Source organism: Trichomycterus rosablanca, chromosome 25, assembly GCF_030014385.1.
Source record: "Trichomycterus rosablanca isolate fTriRos1 chromosome 25, fTriRos1.hap1, whole genome shotgun sequence".
NCBI classification, from domain to species: domain Eukaryota; kingdom Metazoa; phylum Chordata; class Actinopteri; order Siluriformes; family Trichomycteridae; genus Trichomycterus; species Trichomycterus rosablanca.
In genome coordinates this window covers 5,472,501-5,493,744 of record NC_086012.1, presented here as the reverse complement: position 1 = coordinate 5,493,744, position 21,244 = coordinate 5,472,501, and the positions used below count along the sequence as shown (strand labels likewise).

General features: G+C 38.8%; 1 protein-coding gene, 1 long non-coding RNA gene and 1 other non-coding gene across 3 annotated transcripts; 2 read left to right on the top strand and 1 right to left on the bottom strand.

Moving 5' to 3' along the window:
- The first annotated feature begins 6,586 nt into the window (after positions 1–6,586).
- LOC134302804 (uncharacterized) lies at positions 6,587–8,323 on the top strand. The gene is made up of 3 exons (XR_010007587.1): positions 6,587–6,703; positions 7,646–7,714; positions 7,873–8,323. It is a non-coding gene; the product is annotated as an uncharacterized LOC134302804 (long non-coding RNA).
- Positions 6,720–15,437, bottom strand: adhfe1 (alcohol dehydrogenase iron containing 1). Its single transcript, XM_062987527.1, has 14 exons — positions 15,360–15,437; positions 13,656–13,705; positions 13,493–13,536; positions 12,758–12,811; positions 12,465–12,619; positions 11,005–11,201; positions 10,267–10,344; positions 9,762–9,867; positions 8,834–8,986; positions 8,479–8,577; positions 8,218–8,296; positions 7,624–7,720; positions 7,359–7,516; positions 6,720–7,247 (listed from the first exon to the last, which is right to left on the bottom strand). The coding sequence occupies exons 1-14, from the start codon at positions 15,410–15,412 to the stop codon at positions 7,164–7,166; spliced, it is 1,407 nt and encodes a 468-aa protein (XP_062843597.1). The 5' UTR covers positions 15,413–15,437; the 3' UTR covers positions 6,720–7,163.
- Positions 13,137–13,210, top strand: trnat-agu (transfer RNA threonine (anticodon AGU)). Its single transcript has one exon. It is a non-coding gene; the product is annotated as a tRNA-Thr (tRNA).
- Positions 15,438–21,244: the final 5,807 nt, after the last annotated feature.

Genomic DNA, 21,244 nt, shown 5'->3' with positions numbered 1-21,244 from the left:
CGAAGCTAACCCACGCCCCCTCTGACACGTGGGCAGCAGCCGTATGCATTTATTAATTTTTTTTTTTATTTCTCCCCTTTAGCGCATCCAGTTGTTCAGTTTGCATCGTGCTTCTTCTCTTTCTATGCCGAACCCTGCCCTGACCGAGGAGATCGAAGCTAACCCACATCCCCTCCGAAACATGAGCAGCAGCCGGATGCATCTTTGCCACCCGCACATCGATGAGTGTGGCGCCACCTAGCGTTGCATGCGGAGAGACACACCCTAAGGGCGCTCTTCCTCATCCCTGTGCAGGCGCCTCTAATAAGCCGGCAGAGGTCGTAATCGCATTTTGACAGAGAGAGACCCACATCCGGTTCTTTGTCCCACCCCCCAACTGAGCAACCGGCCAATCGTTGCTCATACAGCCACTCCGCCTCGAACCGGGGAGGCAGAGCTGGATTCGATACGAGGTACTCAGAATCCAGCCCTGGTTGCAGCGTGTGTTTTTACCGCTGCGCCACCTGAGCGGCAGCCGTATGCATCTCGTCACCTACACTTTGACGAGTGCAGCGCAGTCAAACACACCCTGACAGCACTCTTTTCCCATCATCAATCAGCCAGCAGAGGTCATAATTGCATTAGCTATGAGAGAGACCCTGTCCGGCTTAATCCCACCCCTATCTGAACAACAGGCCAGTCGTTGTTCATGTGGCTGCTCAGCCCAGCCGGCAGGCAGAGCTGAGACTCGATACGATGTATTCGAGATCCCAGCTCTGGTTCCAGCGTGTGATTTTTACCGCTGCACAACATGAGCATCCACCAGCACCCAGCAGCATTGACGGTAACACATCACAATATGCAATAAAATGCTTTTCAATCATCTAAGCTCCTTAACATCACTCAAAACTCAAAGCTGAATAAGACGGATACAGTGCAAGCAATTGAGGACTAAGGAACCTAGACCCAACAATGGCCTAATTTGGCAGTTGAGGAGCTTAAACCATTGACTTTTTGATCAATAGTCCAAGATTTTAACCACTGATTAATGAAGAATTGAATATTAATGTTGACGGAGATGGACGTTTCATCAAGACTAACATCCTGACCTAAATCCCATTCCAAAATTACAGATTACGTATTTCAGAGTGACTCTTGTAAATCAAGATTTTGCAAACAAGTCCTACTGTAGACATTTTGAAGCCGTAATTGGCAATAAATGCTTTCCTACAGTGTACAAATATTTATCCTTGGCGTCTACATGTTTTTATTTTATCATACTAAGCATATTTGTTTAGTACAAATCAAACGGCTTTGTGTGTGTGAATCTGACCTAGATTGAAGTGGATATATGCGCTGGATGATATATGCACTGGACTTATGTTGAATATCAATACAGACTAAAAATAGGCTGAACGTTTGTTTTACCACAGTGTACATACACATCCGCACAGCTTTAGGCGACCAAGTTTACTCTGTTCACACTTCGCATTTACATTTGTGACATTTAGCAGACGCTTTTATCCAAACCGACTTACAATTATGACTGTAAACAATTCAGGCAAACGAGGGTTAAGGGGGCCCAGTGCTGAGCTACCACTGCCCTCTTTACCTTATTGTTTAAACATTTGAGTTTATATTTGAACAAAGTTGCAGAATCTCAGTGTGAACAGCTGGCTGACCTCTTGTTGGAGCAGGTTAATGATTTGCTGGTTGACTTTTCACTAGGTAAACATTACTGTGTGCAGTCTTTTCTGACTGTGGGTCAGGTTTGGGATTACCTTGATGGAAAATGAAGCATGGCCCCCAAAAAATGATTAGAGTTTTAACCCTAAGCAACTTACAATTGACATTAAATTGACATTAACAATTCCAGCAACTCAGGGGCTGTGGTGGAGCTTGAACCCTTAACCTTTTGTTCAATAGTCCACTACTTTAATAACCAAGTATCAGAGGTATGCTAGTTTTCTTATAGGGCAGCGATTAGTGTGAGCCTGAATACCAACATTTACTTTAAGTAAAGCAGTTGGAGTGAAAGGTTTGAATACTTGGAAACATGTTTGGCACTGAATAATAAAAAAAAACAATACATTAGATATTTAAAATGAATAGTACTTTGACTGTTGGATTGGTGACCTGTAAGTTATGTATCATATAGTGTATATTGTACTTTATCTGTACAAAGTTTTTTTTTTTTTTTTTTTTAATTAATTTCTGTTTGCCAATATAGTGGTCTGAGAACAGTCCACACATCTGAAGGAAGAACTTATGGTTTGCATGTAAATGATATTTTAATTCCAGCGACAAAATAAAGTAACCGCCTTACTGCAACATTCTGCTTATCGGACTCTTACTGTTAATAATGATGCACACATTTAACTGCAATATAGTTTGTTCTATTTATATGTGTATACAAACTATCCTCCACATTGTACGATTTGTAATAAATAAAGACATCCATCTACAGTGTATCACAAAAGTGAGTACACCCCTCACATTTCTGCAGATATTTAAGTATATCTTTTCATGGGACAACACTGACAAAATGACACTTTAACACAATGAAAAGTAGTCTGTGTGCAGCTTATATAACAGTGTAAATTTATTCTTCCCTCAAAATAACTCAATATACAGCCATTAATGTCTAAACCACCGGCAACAAAAGTGAGTACACCCCTTAGTGAAAGTTCCTGAAGTGTCAATATTTTGTGTGGCCATCATTATTTCCCAGAACTGCCTTAACTCTCCTGGGCATGGAGTTTACCAGAGCTTCACAGGTTGCCACTGGAATGCTTTTCCACTCCTCCATGACGACATCACGGAGCTGGCGGATATTCGAGACTTTGCGCTCCTCCACCTTCCGCTTGAGGATGCCCCAAAGATGTTCTATTGGGTTTAGGTTTGGAGATATGCTTGGCCAGTCCATCACCTTTACCCTCAGCCTCTTCAATAAAGCAGTGGTCGTCTTAGAGGTGTGTTTGGGGTCATTATCATGCTGGAACACTGCCCTGCGACCCAGTTTCCGGAGGGAGGGGATCATGCTCTGCTTCAGTATTTCACAGTACATATTGGAGTTCATGTGTCCCTCAATAAAATGTAACTCCCCAACACCTGCTGCACTCATGCAGCCCCAGACCATGGCATTCCCACCACCATGCTTGACTGTAGGCATGACACACTTATCTTTGTACTCCTCACCTGATTGCCGCCACACATGCTTGAGACCATCTGAACCAAACAAATTAATCTTGGTCTCATCAGACCATAGGACATGGTTCCAGTAATCCATGTCCTTTGTTGACATGTCTTCAGCAAACTGTTTGCGGGCTTTCTTGTGTAGAGACTTCAGAAGAGGCTTCCTTCTGGGGTGACAGCCATGCAAACCAATTTGATGTAGTGTGCGGCGTATGGTCTGAGCACTGACAGGCTGACCCCCCACCTTTTCAATCTCTGCAGCAATGCTGACAGCACTCCTGCGCCTATCTTTCAAAGACAGCAGTTGGATGTGACGCTGAGCACGTGCACTCAGCTTCTTTGGACGACCAACTCGAGGTCTGTTCTGAGTGGACCCTGCTCTTTTAAAACGCTGGATGATCTTAACCACTGTGCTGCAGCCCAGTTTCAGGGTGTTGGCAATCTTCTTGTAGCCTTGGCCATCTTCATGTAGCGCGACAATTCGTCTTTTAGGATCCTCAGAGAGTTCTTTGCCATGAGGTGCCATGTTGGAACTTTCAATGACCAGTATGAGAGAGTGTGAGAGCTGTACTACTAAATTGAACACACCTGCTCCCTATGCACACCTGAGACCTAGTAACACTAACAAATCACATGACATTTTGGAGGGAAAATGACAAGCAGTGCTCAATTTGGACATTTAGGGGTGTAGTCTCTTAGGGGTGTACTCACTTTTGTTGCCGGTGGTTTAGACATTAATGGCTGTATATTGAGTTATTTTGAGGGAAGAATAAATTTACACTGTTATATAAGCTGCACACAGACTACTTTTCATTGTGTCAAAGTGTCATTTTGTCAGTGTTGTCCCATGAAAAGATATACTTAAATATCTGCAGAAATGTGAGGGGTGTACTCACTTTTGTGATACACTGTATATATACAGTATATGTATATATACCGATCAACCATAACATTAAAACCACCTCCTTGTTTCTACACTCTTTTTTTTATCAGCTCCACTTACCATATAGAAGCACTTTGTAGTTCTACAATTACTGACTGTAGTCCATCTGTTTCTCTGCATGCCTTGTTAGCCCCCTTTCATGCTGTTCTTCAATGGTCAAGACTCTCACAGGACCACCACAGAGCAGGTAATATCTGGGTGGTGGATCATTCTCAGCACTGCAGTGACACTGACATGGTGCTGGTGTGTTTTGTGCTGGTATGAGTGGAGTTTTTAAACACTGTGTCCACTCACTGTCCACTCTATTAGACACTCCTACCTATGCTGGTATGAGTGGATCAGACACAGCAGCGCTGCTGGAGTTTGTAAATACCTCACTCTCACCGCTGGACTGAGAATAGTCCACCAACCAAAAATATCCATGTGGGCAGCGTCCTGTGACCACTGATGAAGGTCTAGAAGATGACCAACTCAAACAGCAGCAATAGATGAGCGATCGTCTCTGACTTTACATCTACAAGGTGGACCGACTAGGTAGGAGTGTCTAATAGAGTGGACAGTGAGTGGACACGGTGTTTAAAAACTCCACTCACACCAGCACAACACACACTAACACACCAGCACCAGGTCAGTGTCACTGCAGTACTGTGTATGATCCAACACCTAAATAATACCTGTTCTGTGGGGGTCCTGTCCTTGAAGAACAGGGTAAAAGGGGGCTAACAAAGCATGCAGAGAAACAGATGGACTACAGTCAGTAATTGTAGAACTACAGTGCTTTTATATGGTAAGTGGAGCTGATAAAATGAACAGTGAGTGTAGAAACAAACAGGTGGTTTTAATGTTATGGCTGATTGGTGTATATATATATATATATATATATATATATATATATATATATATATATAAGTTGGCCTAAAAATATTTGTTATTTATTTTGGGTATCTGGGGTGTATTATACACAGCCTAGTAAACTTGTGCTTTCCTGCAGACGGAGCCCAAAACAATTTACTTTATTTTCTACATCAGCCAATCAGGAGTGAATAAAACTGCCTCCTGAACTAGAGACTGTTAACATAGAGAAGTTAAATATAAATATAAGATCATGATGAATATAAAAGGTTCTCAGCGGTGAATCAGTCGGTGCGGTGAACATGAAGCTCAGGTCAGCACCTCCGGCCACCGTCGAGATTTCCACTATTAACTCTGCAGCTTCTCCCCGTTAGGGAGGGACTAATATCGGCTACTCAAGCACAGATGTCCCCGGAACCTTTGGTGCGCGCCGGGATTCGAACCCAGGACGCATTGCGCCTTCTCTGCTTCAAGCGATGCGACTTATCCAACTGAGCCACCGGGGAGAACCGAATCGAACGCTGCAATTAAGCCTTATAAGCTTTTAGAACGTTTAACAAGTCCCGCCTCCTGAGTTCTGATTGGCTGTTTCTTAATAGGCACAATCAAACAGCTGATTGGTGGATTGGGAAGCGGGTTACATCACCATAGCAACGACAGGTCAGTGCCAAAAAGATGGAAGTTACAGATACGTATGCAGTTTGTATTTACTACATAATTAACATTTATCTTCTGAACATGTTTAAATCTTGTTAAATTATTTAAACCTTGAGGGATGTAAATTCTGTTAGTCTCAATCATTTTATAAAGGATAGAAAGAAGATTGATGGAAGATGCACCAATGGGCATATTAGGCAGACCCTTATTATTGCTCACTACCCCCACAAAAATAAAAAATAAAATTTTTAAACACAAGCTGGAACACACGCTGGAACCAGAGCTGGGATCTCGAATACATCGTATCGAATCCCAGCTCTGCCTGCGGGCTAAGGCTGAGCCGCCACATGAACAACGATTGGCCTGTTGTTAAGATATGGGCGGGACTAAGCCGGATGGGGTCTCTCTCCCATGACTGGTGCAATTACGTCGCCTGCACAGAGATGAGAAAAGAGTGCTCTCAGGGTGTGTCTGTCCATACACAGTGGTGAGCTGCACTGCACTCGTCAATGTGTAGGTGATAAGATGCATACGGCATGCTGCCCACGTGCCGGAGGGGGCGTGGGTTAACTTCGTTCTCCTCAATCATAGCAGGGATCGGCATTGGTGGAGAGGAAGCATGACGCAATCGGGCAATTGGACGCGCTAAAAGGGGAGAAAATGCATAAACAAATATATATATACAGTATATTGGTGCATTTTCATATAAGGAGAATTAAATCTAGTCTATATACGGGTTATTCATTATTTTTTTATTAATTATATCTTGAAATTTAGCAATGTTTTACATAAATAAATGTAGATATCTTGAACTTTCCCCTCGGTTTTCAGTATTCAACAAAAAATGAATCAAAGTCCCTAGTTGTAATAGAAATAAGAATGCTTCTAATTTATTTAGTAGCTTGATATTCTACAATCTATATAATAATTGCACTCAAACTAACCCTCTTTATATGAGCAGAAAGAAGTCACCAGACCAGATTCAGAAATTTTCACAAAACCCAAACCCCCTTGGGTTACCAATCGACAGCTAAGACACAATGGACTGTGCAGCATCTAACTCTCCACCTCTGGCAGGTAAAAAACACAGTACTAAAGCTTCAAAAGATTTATTCATTAGGTCTGATCAGATTAATATATTTTATTTTAAATACATAGATAGATACCAATACTGTTAAGGTTAAAAACTCACTACAGGCTGGTAGATGATTCCTTTTGGTCGTTCCTGTTAGGGCTTACCATGACAGATCATTTATCCGCAAAGAGCTTGGGACCAGTACTAAGGTGTAACCTATATGTGCCCCCATGGATGGTTAGGTTCATGTATATTAGGTTCAAACCCCTAGGCTCTGCCTGTTACCATTGGGTTACACAAGCTTACTCACTAAAGGCTGATAAAATAAATTATCCTAGTCTAAAATACACATTAATAATCATTTATTATATGGGTTTATTTTCATGATATACTGTAGATAATATCTAATATTACTTTTGTCAGAAACAGCATTTATAAAGTAATGGATTGTATAGTTAGTGTTTAATACAGTTTCATAGATGCTGAAAACAGATGAGTAAGGTCCTCTTCAGTGTGAGACCTGGGGGACAGTTTTGTCACCCTCTCCTACAAACAAAAGCCATAATACAGGTATAAATACCAACACAAACACAGTGCACTGCAGAACACAGTCATATAATAATTATAAAAGCTGAAAGGTTGCTAATGAGTACAAACCTGAGGAATAGTTCCCTTCACCAAGCTGGGAATGTCCTCTTCACTATAGCCAAGCGCAGACAAGCCGTCTTCCACTTCTAGGTCGTACAAATAGTCCCTTAGTGTGTCCGACAATAAAGATCCGGCATCTTTTGTCTTGACTTTGCTCACATCAGCGCCTGATCACGACACACAGTTATGTGTAACTATGAAAACGACTACTGTATTTGGCCAGAACTGTCCAGACCTGCTTTATCTATTTGTAACATTAATGCGTTTGTCTTACCTAGTATCTCTGCTGCCTCTAGGTGGCGCTCTGGGCACATCGAGGCCGTGAAGGCAAACACAGCAGGTGATGTGAGGACCACAGAGAGACCGTGAGGCTTAACAAAAGCAAAAAAAAATAAGAGAACATATTTACGTAACTTTATATAATTTTATATAATGTAAGCACAATGTTTGTAGAAGCATGGTGGTGGTAGCACTGACTAAAAGACATATATGCATTTTCTTTCCCATTTTCCTTCAAATCTAGTCATATCCAATTACCAGATTGCATTTCGCTTCGTCTACTACTGCTGACTTCCATTCCTGACCAAGAACACTTGCAGTAGCTGACCACAGGTTCATATAGAGATCTGTATCATGCACGGAGAGTCACACACTGATCTCCGTTGTCCCCCGTCTCTGTGCAGGCACCATCGATCAGCCAACAGAGGTCGTAATTGCAGCAATCATAAGGAATTCCCCTCTGGCACTCCCACCCTTGGATAAGCCAAATGTTCTGTATAGGTGTGAGTCTAAGATTTCTACTCTGGTAGGCTAGAGTAACACAGCATTTAATTCTACTTTAATTCACATGTGTTCGGACTATGCTCACCACTAAAGAATGGTCCACGTTGTAACCTTTGGCTTTATGCGTTCTGATGTTCCCAGAAATAGGATATGACATTCCATGACTACAATAAAAAAAGAAAAGACAAAAAGACACTCTTTTACTTTTTGTGTTCTAGTCAGTCGGTTTAACTTAACTTCATAAAGGATCTGTTAAAATATTGTAAGTGTATCGTAAGTGTGATTGGGTTCCACATGAGCCTCTCTTGTTAACAGCTAGATTACGTATGTATGCGAGGAGAGTTACCATAAATGAACTCCTGCATTTCCAAAGCCGATTCCAGCAAACACACTTGCCAGGTGCATGTTGGAGCGAGCCTCGATGTCATCACGGTTATTCACCGCTCTGAAAAAAACGAACAAAAATATTTAGAAAATATGACTTTATTGGGCTTAATATGCTCCAGGGTGAAAGAACTAAGGTACAAAACATTCTAAATGAATATGAAAAAAATATACGGCAAAACAAGTGTAACTTGTTGTATCTTATGTAATGTGTGTTGAATAAAAAGCTGTTAAAATATTAATATTACACATTGCAATGCAGTGCGTTTTGATAAATGGACGTCAGTAAAATAATGGCATTAATATTCCTGCTGTACCGTTTTAAATACTTGGCCACCATCCGGAGTGAATGTTTTGCCCAGACATCACTGATTGGGTTGCTGCCCTGGTAGGCGGGACGGTTGATGGGGTTGGTGGGACATGGACTCCTCATGTTGTATGGCAACGCAGTAAAGGATTCCAATGCATGACTATCAGAAGAGAGTCAGAGGAAAAGAAAATGAGAGTTAAAAGGAGATTGTAGCAGTTGAGAAATGACAACTGCAATCAAACTTAAATGTAAAACTATGTTTTGTTCAGGGACAGGAAAATCAATAGGCAATTAGCATACGGGAGCTTTCTTGTGATGTCATAATAATCGTTTTTACGATTATTGAGAATTACATTTTTGAGAATTGACAAAAATTGATTTGGCTACCTCAAAGGTGCACTAAGATGGGCAATAAGAATGATTCAGATTCAGTCGTTGATGCTTTTCAACTGACACACACCCCCTCCAACACATGCGCAGGACAGACTGCATTTTTCACCCGCACGAGTCGAGTTCATATATATCGATCAACACTGTGCACGGAGAGCCACACCCTGATCAGCACTATTCCTCAGCCCTGTGCAGGAGCCATCAATCAGCCAGCAGGGGTCGTACTTGCAGCAGTTATGAGGACCCATGATCCGGCTTGCCCCTAACCCTATGAACAACAGCCAATCGTTGTTCACGCAGCCGCCCAGCCCAGCCGGATGGCAGAGCTGAGCTTCGATACGATGTATTCGAAAACCCAGCTCTGGTGTGCTAGCGTATTTTACCGCTGCGCCGCCTGAGCGGCTTAAATGCCGGTTAAGAAACCATTCGTTTTGCAGTGCGGATCCAGCATAATTACACAAAAGTTGGCCTCTGGCATTTTGCTGTTAAAAAGGACACAGAACAAAGAACACAGAAGAAAAACACACAGTGGACATAAACATTACCAGAGCACATCAAAGCCGCTGTTGGCAGCCACTCTGGCTGGCATGTGCAGTGTGTGTAGTGGATCCACCAATGCCAAAGCAGGTTTCAGTGATCGGCTCGCTATGCCTGGGAAATAAAAATAACAATAAATAATGCATTTTCTCCTTTTATTTTTAGCGTGTCAAATTTTTACCCAATTGCATTATGCTTCCTCTCTACTGGTGCTGACCCCCGCCCCACTGAGGAGAGCGAACTGACACACGTGTGCAGTAGCTGACTGCATCTTTTCACCTGCACGAGGCGAGTTTATATGCGGATCAGCTTGTGTACGGAGAGCCACGCCCTGATCAAAGCATTATTCCTCAACTCTGTGCAGACGCCATCAATCCACCAGAAGTCGTAATTGCATCAGTTATGAGGCTCTTCTCTGCCTGAATGAACAACAAGCCAATCGTTGTTCATATAGCCGCCCAGCCCAGCCCAGCCAGATGGTGTGCTGATGTATTGAAATACATTTTCACACACCTGTTTTGGCTTTTAGGTCCTCGAAGTCAAAAATTGCCACACCTGTGGTCTCACTCCCTGTACCTGCTGTAGTGGGAACTGAAACAAACACAGAGCTTAATTTAAAATAGTACAATTAAGCATATAAAGCAGATATATAATTAGATGATATATATTGTGTCAGGTTTGGTGAGCTTTTTACAGTCACTCGTAAACCTTTGAATTCAGATCCTCATTTTTTAAACGTCTTACAGTCACTACTTGAACGTATATGGAATATCATTTGCTCCAACCCTCCAGTACAGTTGTACAAAAATACGTTTACCTCAAATACACAGTTATTCTGGCATCTTCTGGTGGTCCAACACTTTACTGGGATACTTGTGGACTTTGTGTGCTAACATATAATGTTATCTGATCTGTAGTATTGCTCTTTTTAAAAGCTCTTTAAGTAATTGACACTTTTACTCTAGGTTTAATTAACGTCTTTTTTACTTGTTCAGTCTTCCAAAAATTATGCTGTTAACCTCTCTGGCTACAAGCTGGCACAAATAACCTGGCAGTGATTAGTTTAAAATAGCATTTGTGGTTTTAATGGGTGACTAAATGCAATATTGACCAAAACTAAGGTATTTAAATGTTTAAGGTTTACAGCAATTTTTCAAATACCAAAAAACATGCATTTTTTCCTCTTAAGAACTGAAGTTTGGGGTCAAGTTTAAAAATCATTTAATACCAAGTGTGTGTGGGTGCAAGTACCAGCAATAAGTGGCTTCAGCGATCCAGTAACCGGCTTTCCTTTTCCAATTGGGGCATTGACAAAATCCAGAAACTCGGCCTCCGGGTGAGATGCATAGAGATTGGCTGCTTTACACGTGTCAATCACAGAGCCCCCGCCCACAGCTACATAAGCATCGAAATGTCCTTTCTTCGCAAAATCAATTGCTGCCTTAAAACTAAAAATAAAACAACCGCTGGATAATGTATGCTCCTAAAATGCACATCTCTCTCAGCTTAAACCAGGTTCATCTAATCTTATAAATAATTTACACATATGTAATTTCCAACTGCAGTGAAATAAATAGACAGTCAAGTTTATGCTTTTAAATACACTGATCAGCCATAACGTGAAAACCACCTCCTTGTTTCTACACTCACTGTTTATTTTATCAGCTCCACTTACCATAAAGAAGCACTTTGTAGTTCTACAATTACTGACTGTAGTCCATCTGTTTCTTTGCATGCTTCGTTAGCCCCCTTTCATGCTGTTCTTCAATGGTCAGGACCCCCAAAGGACTTCACAGAGCAGGTATTATTTGGGTGGTGGATCATTCTCAGCACTGCACTGACACTGACATGGTGGTGGTGTGTTAGTGTGTGTTGTGCTGGTGTGAGTGGATCAGACACAGCAGCGCTGCTGGAGTTTCTAAACACCTCACTGTCACTGCTGGACTGAGAATAGTCCACCAACCAAAAATATATCCAGCCAACAGTGCCCCGTGACCACGGATGAAGATCTCAAAGATGACCAACTCAAACAGCAGCAATAGATGAGCGATCGTCTCTGACTTTACATCTACAGGGTGGACCAACTAGGTGGGAGTGTCTAATAGAGTGGACAGTGAGTGGACACAGTATTTAAAAACTCCAGCAGCACTGCTGTGTCTGATCCACTCATACCAGCACAACACACACTAACACACCACCACCATGTCAGTGTCACTGCAGTGCTAAGAATGATCCACCACCTAAATAATACCTGCTCTGTAGTGGTCCTGTGGGGGTCCTGACCATTGAAGAACAGGGTGAAAGCAGACTAAAACAGTATGTAGAAAAACAGATGGACTACAGTCAGTAATTGTAGAACTACAAAGTGCTTCTATATGGTAAGTGGAGCTGATAAAATGGACAGTGAGTGTAGAAACAAGGAGGAGGTTTTAATGTTATGGCTGATCGGTGTATAATTTATAGCACACTGTAAACATGTGAGCATTTTAATCAAATTTTAATTTCAAGATTTAATTCTCAAAATGAAAAATAGTAACAGTTTAATAAAAAATATATGATAATTCTAAAACTCCTTATCCAACTTATCATCCCGTCTTTTTATAACACTGAAACACTGATGATGTACTAAGTTAGTTGCTAGTTAAACCTTATGTAGTAAATATGTTGCTAAAAAAAGGAAACAAAATATTCATAATTACATCACAACCCACCTGCTGTCTGTAGGTTCCACCCTAACGCTGTCATAGCATTCATACTTAACATTGTGTTTTGCCAGAGAATCCAGCACTGCTGCCACGGGGGGCAACTTGGACAAGTTCTTATCCGTCATCAAGCACACATTCTGTGCACCAAAATTCTGCAGGTCCTGACAGACAAAACAATAAAAGACAATTCCGTCATTTACACAGACTTCAGACTTTCATTAATGTGATAAGGTATCCAAAGTGAGGTATATTGAATGCGCATATTGCGTGAATAAATAATAATCAGGTAAAACAGTTACCATGCCGATTTCTCTGGTCACTCCCTTTCCATATCTGACATTAGAGCAAGCCATCTGTAACACATCATATGGCATCACTATAATCTCTGTTCTAAACTCTCATCATTGTAGTTTTTTTCCTATTATGATTGTTATTCCAATGTTTCCACTGTAACATTATGCCAGTAAAACCATCCAACAGGACCCATGTTGTACAGAAAAGGTTTAATTTTGGTTCATCACTCCAAAGCATCTGATCCCATTAGCAGTGGTTGTGAATCTACCCAGAATAACCAGCCTGCAAAAACCTTTCCAAGGGATCTGCGACAACTAATCTTGAAAAAGATCCTAGAGGTACATCTAAAGAAATGCAGGCAGCATTAACCTTTAAGAGGACAGGGGCAGTTGTAGCCTAGTGGTTAAGGTATTGGACTAGTAATCCAAAGGTCGCTGGTTCAAGCCCCACCACTGCCAGGTTGCCACTGTTGGGCCTACTGTGACAGTATTCAAGGGAGCAGTACTGTAAGTGGCTAAAAATGTAAATGTAAATGACAGTCCACTACTAAACAAGAAAAACATCTAACATGTGCACAAAGCACTGGGATTATCCTCAAAGCTTGAACTAATGCTATAAGAACAGACAAGAAAAATACTTTTTGGTCAACACGTCTGATAAAAACAATAAATACTTAATTTTTCATTAAGTAGCATTTAACCATAGCATAATTTTTAAATAGCACTGCCACCGATACCAACCTCGAAGGCATAGTCGTATTTTCCAACACTGGTTTGACCTTCACCTATCCACAAAAAAAAAAAAAAAATAGTTTCATTATTTCAATCTTGATACCATAATTCACTAGAATTATTTACTAATTCATCTATACTGCATGTACGATCTCACACATCACACACGTACCTTGACAGATGTTAGCATGAAGCATGGAGGAATGAGCAGGACATCTGCATCTTTAATAGTGTCACGTAAGAGTACATGTGAGAGATTAAAAAGACAGAAAACATCATTTTTAATGGTTATCTATAAATATTATATTATAAATATATTACATTATTTAAAAATATACAAATGTCTATAAGTATACAGGTGTTATTTAAAGATAAACTAACAAATATAAATACATAGCAACATTGTATTTGTCATATGGCTTTTACAATGCAAATGTATAGCTTGCAGCCTAAAAAGCATCTGTTAATTTGCTGTTATTTGTTGTGTTGTCCTTGTTTTTTGCATGTGACACTTAAGTGTATTTTGCTTGATTAACATCTTTGCTGACACTAATGATACTGATGATGTTACTACTACTATGTAGTCATTTATTGTTATTATTATTATTATTATTATGTGCTGTCAAGTCGATTCTGACTGCTGTCAGCTATATACTGTAGATAGTTAGTTTCTATAGACAGCTTATTTCTAAAGTCACTGTAAATTAAACTGTTTCTACACAGGAATTTTATAAAAATGTGTAACAAAAGCTTTAGGGTAATAAGTACTCCCCCAAGATACCAGTATCATCCAGCTGTGCCCTAGTCACCCACAGCATGTTCCAGTTGGTGCTCTTCCGATAACAACCCAATTAAAAACAAAATACAATTTCTAAATGATCATTTACTGGACCATTTATCAAACGAAGAATTATCCAAGACCAACTAGCACCGTTTGATAAAAAAAAATGCCTTTCTGATCTTTATAACTGGTCGTCCCACCTTTAGTAAAAACAAATACAACCAAAGACTTTTGATAACTGCCAATCAGTCTTTCACATTGCTATGGCGTAAACTCAGCCCATTCTTCTTTCAAAAACTGTTTTAATGCAGCCTCATTATCCCTGTAATGGACTGACACTCTATCCAGGACTCACTGAAAGCTGGAATCGGCTCAGAGGTCTCTAGGACCTTCAAACAGAACGTGAGGTTTAAAACATGTGGGCATAACAGAATTTATTTACATTCATTCATTCATTTTCTTATCCTTTTATCCAATTAGGGTCGCGGGAGGGGGGCGGGGGGTGCTGGAGCCTATCCCAGCTTTTCAATGGGCGCAAGGCACACAGTAACACCCTGGACTGGACGCCAGTCCATCGCAGAGCAGACACACACACACACACACACACACACACATTCACTTATAGGGCAATTCAGTGTCTCCAATTAACCTGACTGCATGTTTTTGGACTGTGGGAGGAAACCGGAGCTCCCGGAGGAAACCCACGCAGACACGGGGTATAATTGAGCAATTTTAAACTTATTATCTGGTAACAAATCTATAATCACTTCTAATTTGCATATGAAAAGTGATCATTTCACAGCTGAATTTGGTGTCACTGCTTTGATTTAAGTGTTTTAAGTGACAGCAGTAAAGTTTAGAACATAGTGAGTGTGTGTGTGTGTGTGTGTGTGTGCGTGTGTGTGTGCGTGTGTAAGCTATTGGAACGACATGTGACTGCAGTATGGAAAACATTAACAACTCTGTTACACAGTCCTGCGACAGGCATGAATGTCGGGCATTTCAGCAGTAATTACAGTACAAGGCTGCACTTATGAAATTGTAACTACATCTAAAAACAGCTTAAGTGCGCTATTGTGCACAGACTTGACTTACGTTACAACAGAAAGCTGCTTCAGTAAGTGAGTGACCCTGTTGCGACCAGCCATGACTGCGTTACACGGTCCTCTGTACGACTGTCTTTATTAACTGATCACGGCGGAAGTCAGACTGAAGTCAGACTGGGGGCGGGGCTTAGGTTGTAAGGACCAAGCGAGACAAAAATTATAAATATGGAATGAAACTCGATATATATAAAATGAAAACATATATATACATATAGAAACTCGATATAAAAATGAAACTTGATATATATAAAATGAAAACTGATATATATAAAATGAAACTTCTTTAAATATATATATATATATATATATATATATATATATATATATATATATATATATATATATATATATTTAAAAAACTCAATATATATAAAATGAAAACTGATATATATAAAATGAAACTTCTTTAAATATATATATATATATATATATATATATATATATATATATTTATTTATATATATATATATATATATATATATTTAAAGAAACTCAATATATATAAAATGAAAACTGATATATATAAAATAAAACTTCTTTAAATATATATATATATATATATATATATATATATATATTTAAAGAAACTCAATATATAACATGAAACTTGATATATATAAAATGAAACCTGATATATATATAATTAAACTTGATATGTATAAAATGAAACTCGATATATATAAAATGAAACTTGATATATATAAAATTAAACTTGATATATATAAAATTAAACTTGATATGTATAAAATTAAACTTGATATATATATATAAAATTAAACTTGATATATATACATTGAAACTAGAAATATAGAGAATGAAAACATATATTTGGAATAAAAACTAATATTCTTTAAAAATGTCTTGATCATGTCAGAGGTTCTCTAATTTTTCCAAAGTATGCATTTTTTATTCACTCTTTCTTAAATACACAGGTATGTGGATGTTTTAATATCCACTATTTACTACAGCATGATTAATTGTTTTTAATGTAGGTAGATATGTACTAATGCATTTAAATGGAATGCATTCTTGGCACAGGTGAACCTCTACACAAACAATTAGCTAATGTGCAAGTAATTACAGTGACAGTAAAAGCTGAGCTCCACATATGTACAACATCGCACACACAAAATAATAGATATTTAATTTTCCTCTAAACAGTCGGGTAGACAGAGACTGGGGCAAATAAAGATAATCTGTACTGATGTTTGCGTTTTCGTCTGGGAAACTTCGGCGGTCCAGCATGGATCTTCTCGGCTGGTAAAGGTCAGCAACGTCATGGTAAAAGCATAGTGTCAGATTGTATGTATGGGTTTGTGCTTTAGTTTTTGTGGTTACTGCTAGGTGCTCTGTGGGAGGTTTGTTAAAACCCAGGCATGCTTGCCAAATGAAATCACCAATATCAGAACTTAGCTGCTATTGCTATTGTCACATAGTCATGATTAATAAAGACACACATGCTTTTTATGAACACACTTTTTATCCATTTAACCCAAGCAAAACAAGTATCACTGACACTGAGGACACATTTTAATAACTGCTAATTGCCCTGCACTATGGTTGGTTGTAATAGCTTCATTAGTGGCTTCTGGTCTAAAGGCTTGTCACGTGATGGTCATCACTCTAACTCAAAATAAATAAACTGTGCTCAGGTGCGTCAGTATCCCAAAGCTGTTTATTACCTTCACAAGGGTTACATTAATAAATACAGACAGCCAGGACTTAAAAGACCACGGGAAGCTGGTAGTGAATGTAAAACCTACACAGACGCTGATGTTACTAGTACTTTTGTCAGTTTTTCTGCCTTTAAAAACAAATAAGTCTAACAACAACTTTATAAACAATTTATTACTTATTACTGTGATATGCATGAGCATATTTTAGCATAGCTTCCAAGATTAAAACCTAGACTACCTACATCTGAGCTGAAAGGACCATTGACTACGTGAGATTGGGTCTGAGGCAAAAGAAAACCCTCTCCTGAACCCAAAGAGGAACTGAGATACTGGACTCGCAGGTAGGGTACTGCAGTGTGTCTGCAAGACCGAGCTATATATTATTAGAATTTAAAGCATTAGTATATTTAGGTTGTTTCTTATTAGTTTTGTATTTTATTTTTCTTATTTATCTAGTTATTGTCAGTATTGTCTAATTAATAATAATATCACTATTACTTATGTCACAATAACGTTTTAGTTCAAAATTAGATAATATATCTGAAATTGGAAATGATCAGATTGGGAGATATTGGGAGTTTTGTATTTTTATTTTACTTATTTATCTAGTTAATATTACTTTAATATAGTTAGTGGTTATATATATATAGTTAAGATTATATATTTAATATACTTTAATGTTGTTCTATATCTAGTTAATGTTACTTTAATGTAATTAGTTGTTATATATATAGCTAAGATTATATAATAATATTGCTAGTTAATATTACTTTAATATAGTTAGTGGTTATATATATAGTGAATATTGTATAGTTAATATTACTAGTTAATATTATTTTAATATAGTTAGTTATAATTTAGTTATATATAGTTAATATTGTATAGTTAATATTAGTTATTAATATTAATTACTTTAATATAGTTTGTGGTTATATATATATATATATATATATATATATATATATATATATATATATATATATATATATATATATATATATATATATATCTGTCAGTATACTTACGTCACAATAACGTTTTAGTTCAAAATTAGTTAATATATCTGAAATTGGAATTGATCAGATTTAGGGTTTTGGGATATTGGGAGTTTTGTATTTTTATTTTAAATTTATTTATTTATCTTGTTAATATTACTTTAGTAATATAGTTAGTGGCAGGGGCGGATCTAGAAAAATATTCATGGGGTGGCGAGAGGGGGGCAGGAATTTTTGAGGGGTGGCAACATATGGCAGACGTATTTATACTGAATTTAATCACAGTTTGATGAGAAATAGTATGTACACACTTCAAAAGGGTCAGAGTGGCAGCGTTGCAGCCAGCATTTGTACAAGAAGAAACTATCCAAAGAAAAACGTACCCATGAAGATCTATGGACTGAGCTGTACTAAGGTGAGCATAAATACACTGTGGAAATAAATGGGTCATGGCACTCAAACAAGGTACTGGACATTGCTTTTATTTTTTACTCGAAACACACATTCTCCCCATTTGTCCCTTAGTAGCTTGAACAGATTTATACTGTATATACGAAAGAGACATTAAAAACAACAATAACAACAACACTATAACAGCTGAATGCGGCGATTTCCATTTTGCTCAGCAAAACGCTTAACAAATTTATCTAGGTCTAATGCTTTTGTGCGTTTTGATTCAATGCTGAGTACAGCCAAACTTGATAGTCTCTTTTCTGTCATAGTAGACCGCAAATAAGTCTTTATGAGCCTGAGAGATGAAAAACTTCGTTCACAGGATGCACTGCTCACAGGTAAAACAACTGCTATTTTACACAACCTGAACAACTCATAAAAAACATCCTGGTATGGGTCCAAAAACTGAGTGAACTCCATTAAAGTGGTAGGACTCTCCTTTTCCCCCTTTTTTCTGTCTAGTACTCTTTTTGTCTGATGTAACTCGTGTTTGAGATCCTCAATATTTGAATCATAAGCTTCAGCCAATAACAGAACAGCCTCCTCCCTCAAAAAAGTTGGACTTGACGGATTTAGTGCCTGGACACCCTGCATAATTTTACAATTTGTGTAAGAAAATCTTCTTCCTATTTCTCCAATCATGTTATCCAGAACTGGATAGTACACAGAGACACAAAAGGTGTGTTTGCTATCTGGAACTACATGCTGTCCCAAGGTGGAGTGGATGACAGTATCCTGAAGCACCTTTGTTGTCTGTCTTGGCCTCTTTGGTTTTCGCTGAGTTGTATCAATGTTACTTCGCTGACATAAATCTAGTGTTTTACTCCACATTTCCTCAAAAGAGGTTTGACTACGGTACTGGACCAGTGTCTCTTTAAGTGCTTCAATAAGTTCAACAGCCTTGGCATAGTCCACTGTTTTAGACTGGAGCATGTCTGATAAAAATTTGGAGTCACTCAGGACCTTTTTGAACAGAACAAGAGATCCAGCAAAATTCAGATCAATTTGAGCCAATATCCCTCTTGCTTCAACAGCTCTTTGTGGATGGTTCTCAGATGCGATCTCTTCAAGCACCTGTACTATTGCAGGCAACCTGTCCATAACATTGCGACATGCTATGTGCCTACAGGCCCAACGTGTATCACTTAGCTGTTGGAGTTCCCTTGGTGCACCATCAAACATCTCCCGCTGTCGTTCCAATAATGAGAAGAAGTTTCCTGCATCTGCCACACTTTTTACAGCGTCTACTATAACTAAGTTCAAGCAGTGTGCACTACAGTGAACATAGAAGGCATGTTTGGCTACTTCTTTTATTTTTGCTTGAACACCTGCATGTGCCCCGCGCATCACTGCCGCGCCATCATAGCCCTGGCCTACAAAGTTTTTCTTGTACTCCAGCCCATGCTTCTCAAGGAAGCATATAATCTTGTCACTTAAGCTGGCAGCATCCAGGTGTTCTGCCACTTCAAACTCCAGAAAGCTCTCATGAACCACACCGTTGTAAAAATATCTCAGAACAAATTATATTTGCTCTTTTTTCTTAACATCTTTAGTTTCATCAACAATAACTGAAAACTGCTTGCTCGTTTTAACTTCCTGGATGATTTCCTCTTTGACCATTGCAGCCAAGCACTCAAGTATTTCATTCTGTATTGTTTTACTGGTGTATTTTGCATTTTTAACTTGTTGTTCAAGTCTTTTTTTAATGATGGGGTTATGGTTACCCAGCAAGTCTAACACAGACAGAAAAACACCCTTTTTTCTGAGTCGAGATACTCCCTGTGCTATGTTTTCTGTGGCTGTTAGAACTAAAATTTCAGCTAATGTTTTAATGTAGTATTGATTTTCAGCCACCTGCTTCTTTTTTTACTCATCCATTAGTCCAAACATTGAGGTATTTTTATCCATAATTTTCTTGTTCTCTGTCCATGCAAACATTGCATTTACATGGCCTTCAGATCTGGCATGAGAACAGAAACCACTGTCTTTCATTGTAGCCTTTTTCCAGTTACGATAACCCTCGAATGAGGTGAAAACAGTCCTTGGAGCATCGGGGAGGGAAAAATGCCTACAAGCAAAACAGTAAGCTGCATCTTTGGATTGCGAGTATTCTAACCAGGGATGAGATTTGTACCAGTCGCTGCGGAAGCTTCTCCTGGCTCCTCCCTGGAGGGTCTTAGGGAAACTCTCTCGCATTGGCTGCACTGGCACCTCACACCTGGACTTGGATACGTCTAGAAGATGGAGGGGAGGAAAGATTCAAACTGTATTACATCTGAACTAATAATACAATATAACAACTAGTAAAAACATAATCAATTTGGAACTGTCATTGATTAGTTATAACTATCAGACTGTGTTAGCACACACTAACATTTTAGCCTGGAGAGTATTTTTAGGTTTATTTGTGTAATTTTGGAATTTAACCTTAGCAATAGATCTAAAATACATTGTACACAAAATATTAAAACTCTGTCCCCATCTCATCACACTTTCACACTTACAAGTTTCCCCAATTATTCATATTTAAGCAAACATGAATATTTATATTTATTTGAAGAAGTCTAAGCAATGTCTCTTAAATACACCTTACAGCAAAATGTCCGTTTTTGTCATTTGTTGTTCTTATTCATATGTAACTTAGTAATCTATGCAGCAACAATTTCCATACCATGTGGACCAGCTCGACTGGAGATCGTTGGTGATGGCTCAGGCACTCTCCTTTCCCTTTCACTGTCTGAGCCCTGTGT

Coding starts and splice junctions, on each gene's coding strand:
- adhfe1 (XM_062987527.1), bottom strand. CDS start 15,412: ATGGCTGGTCGCAACAGGGTCACTCACTTACTGAAGCAGCTTTCTGTT. Junction 12,812..13,492: donor AATACGACTATGCCTTCGAG/GTTGGTATCGGT, acceptor GATGTGTTACAG/ATGGCTTGCTCTAATGTCAG. Junction 8,987..9,761: donor AGCGGCTTTGATGTGCTCTG/GTAATGTTTATG, acceptor CTCTTCTGATAG/TCATGCATTGGAATCCTTTA.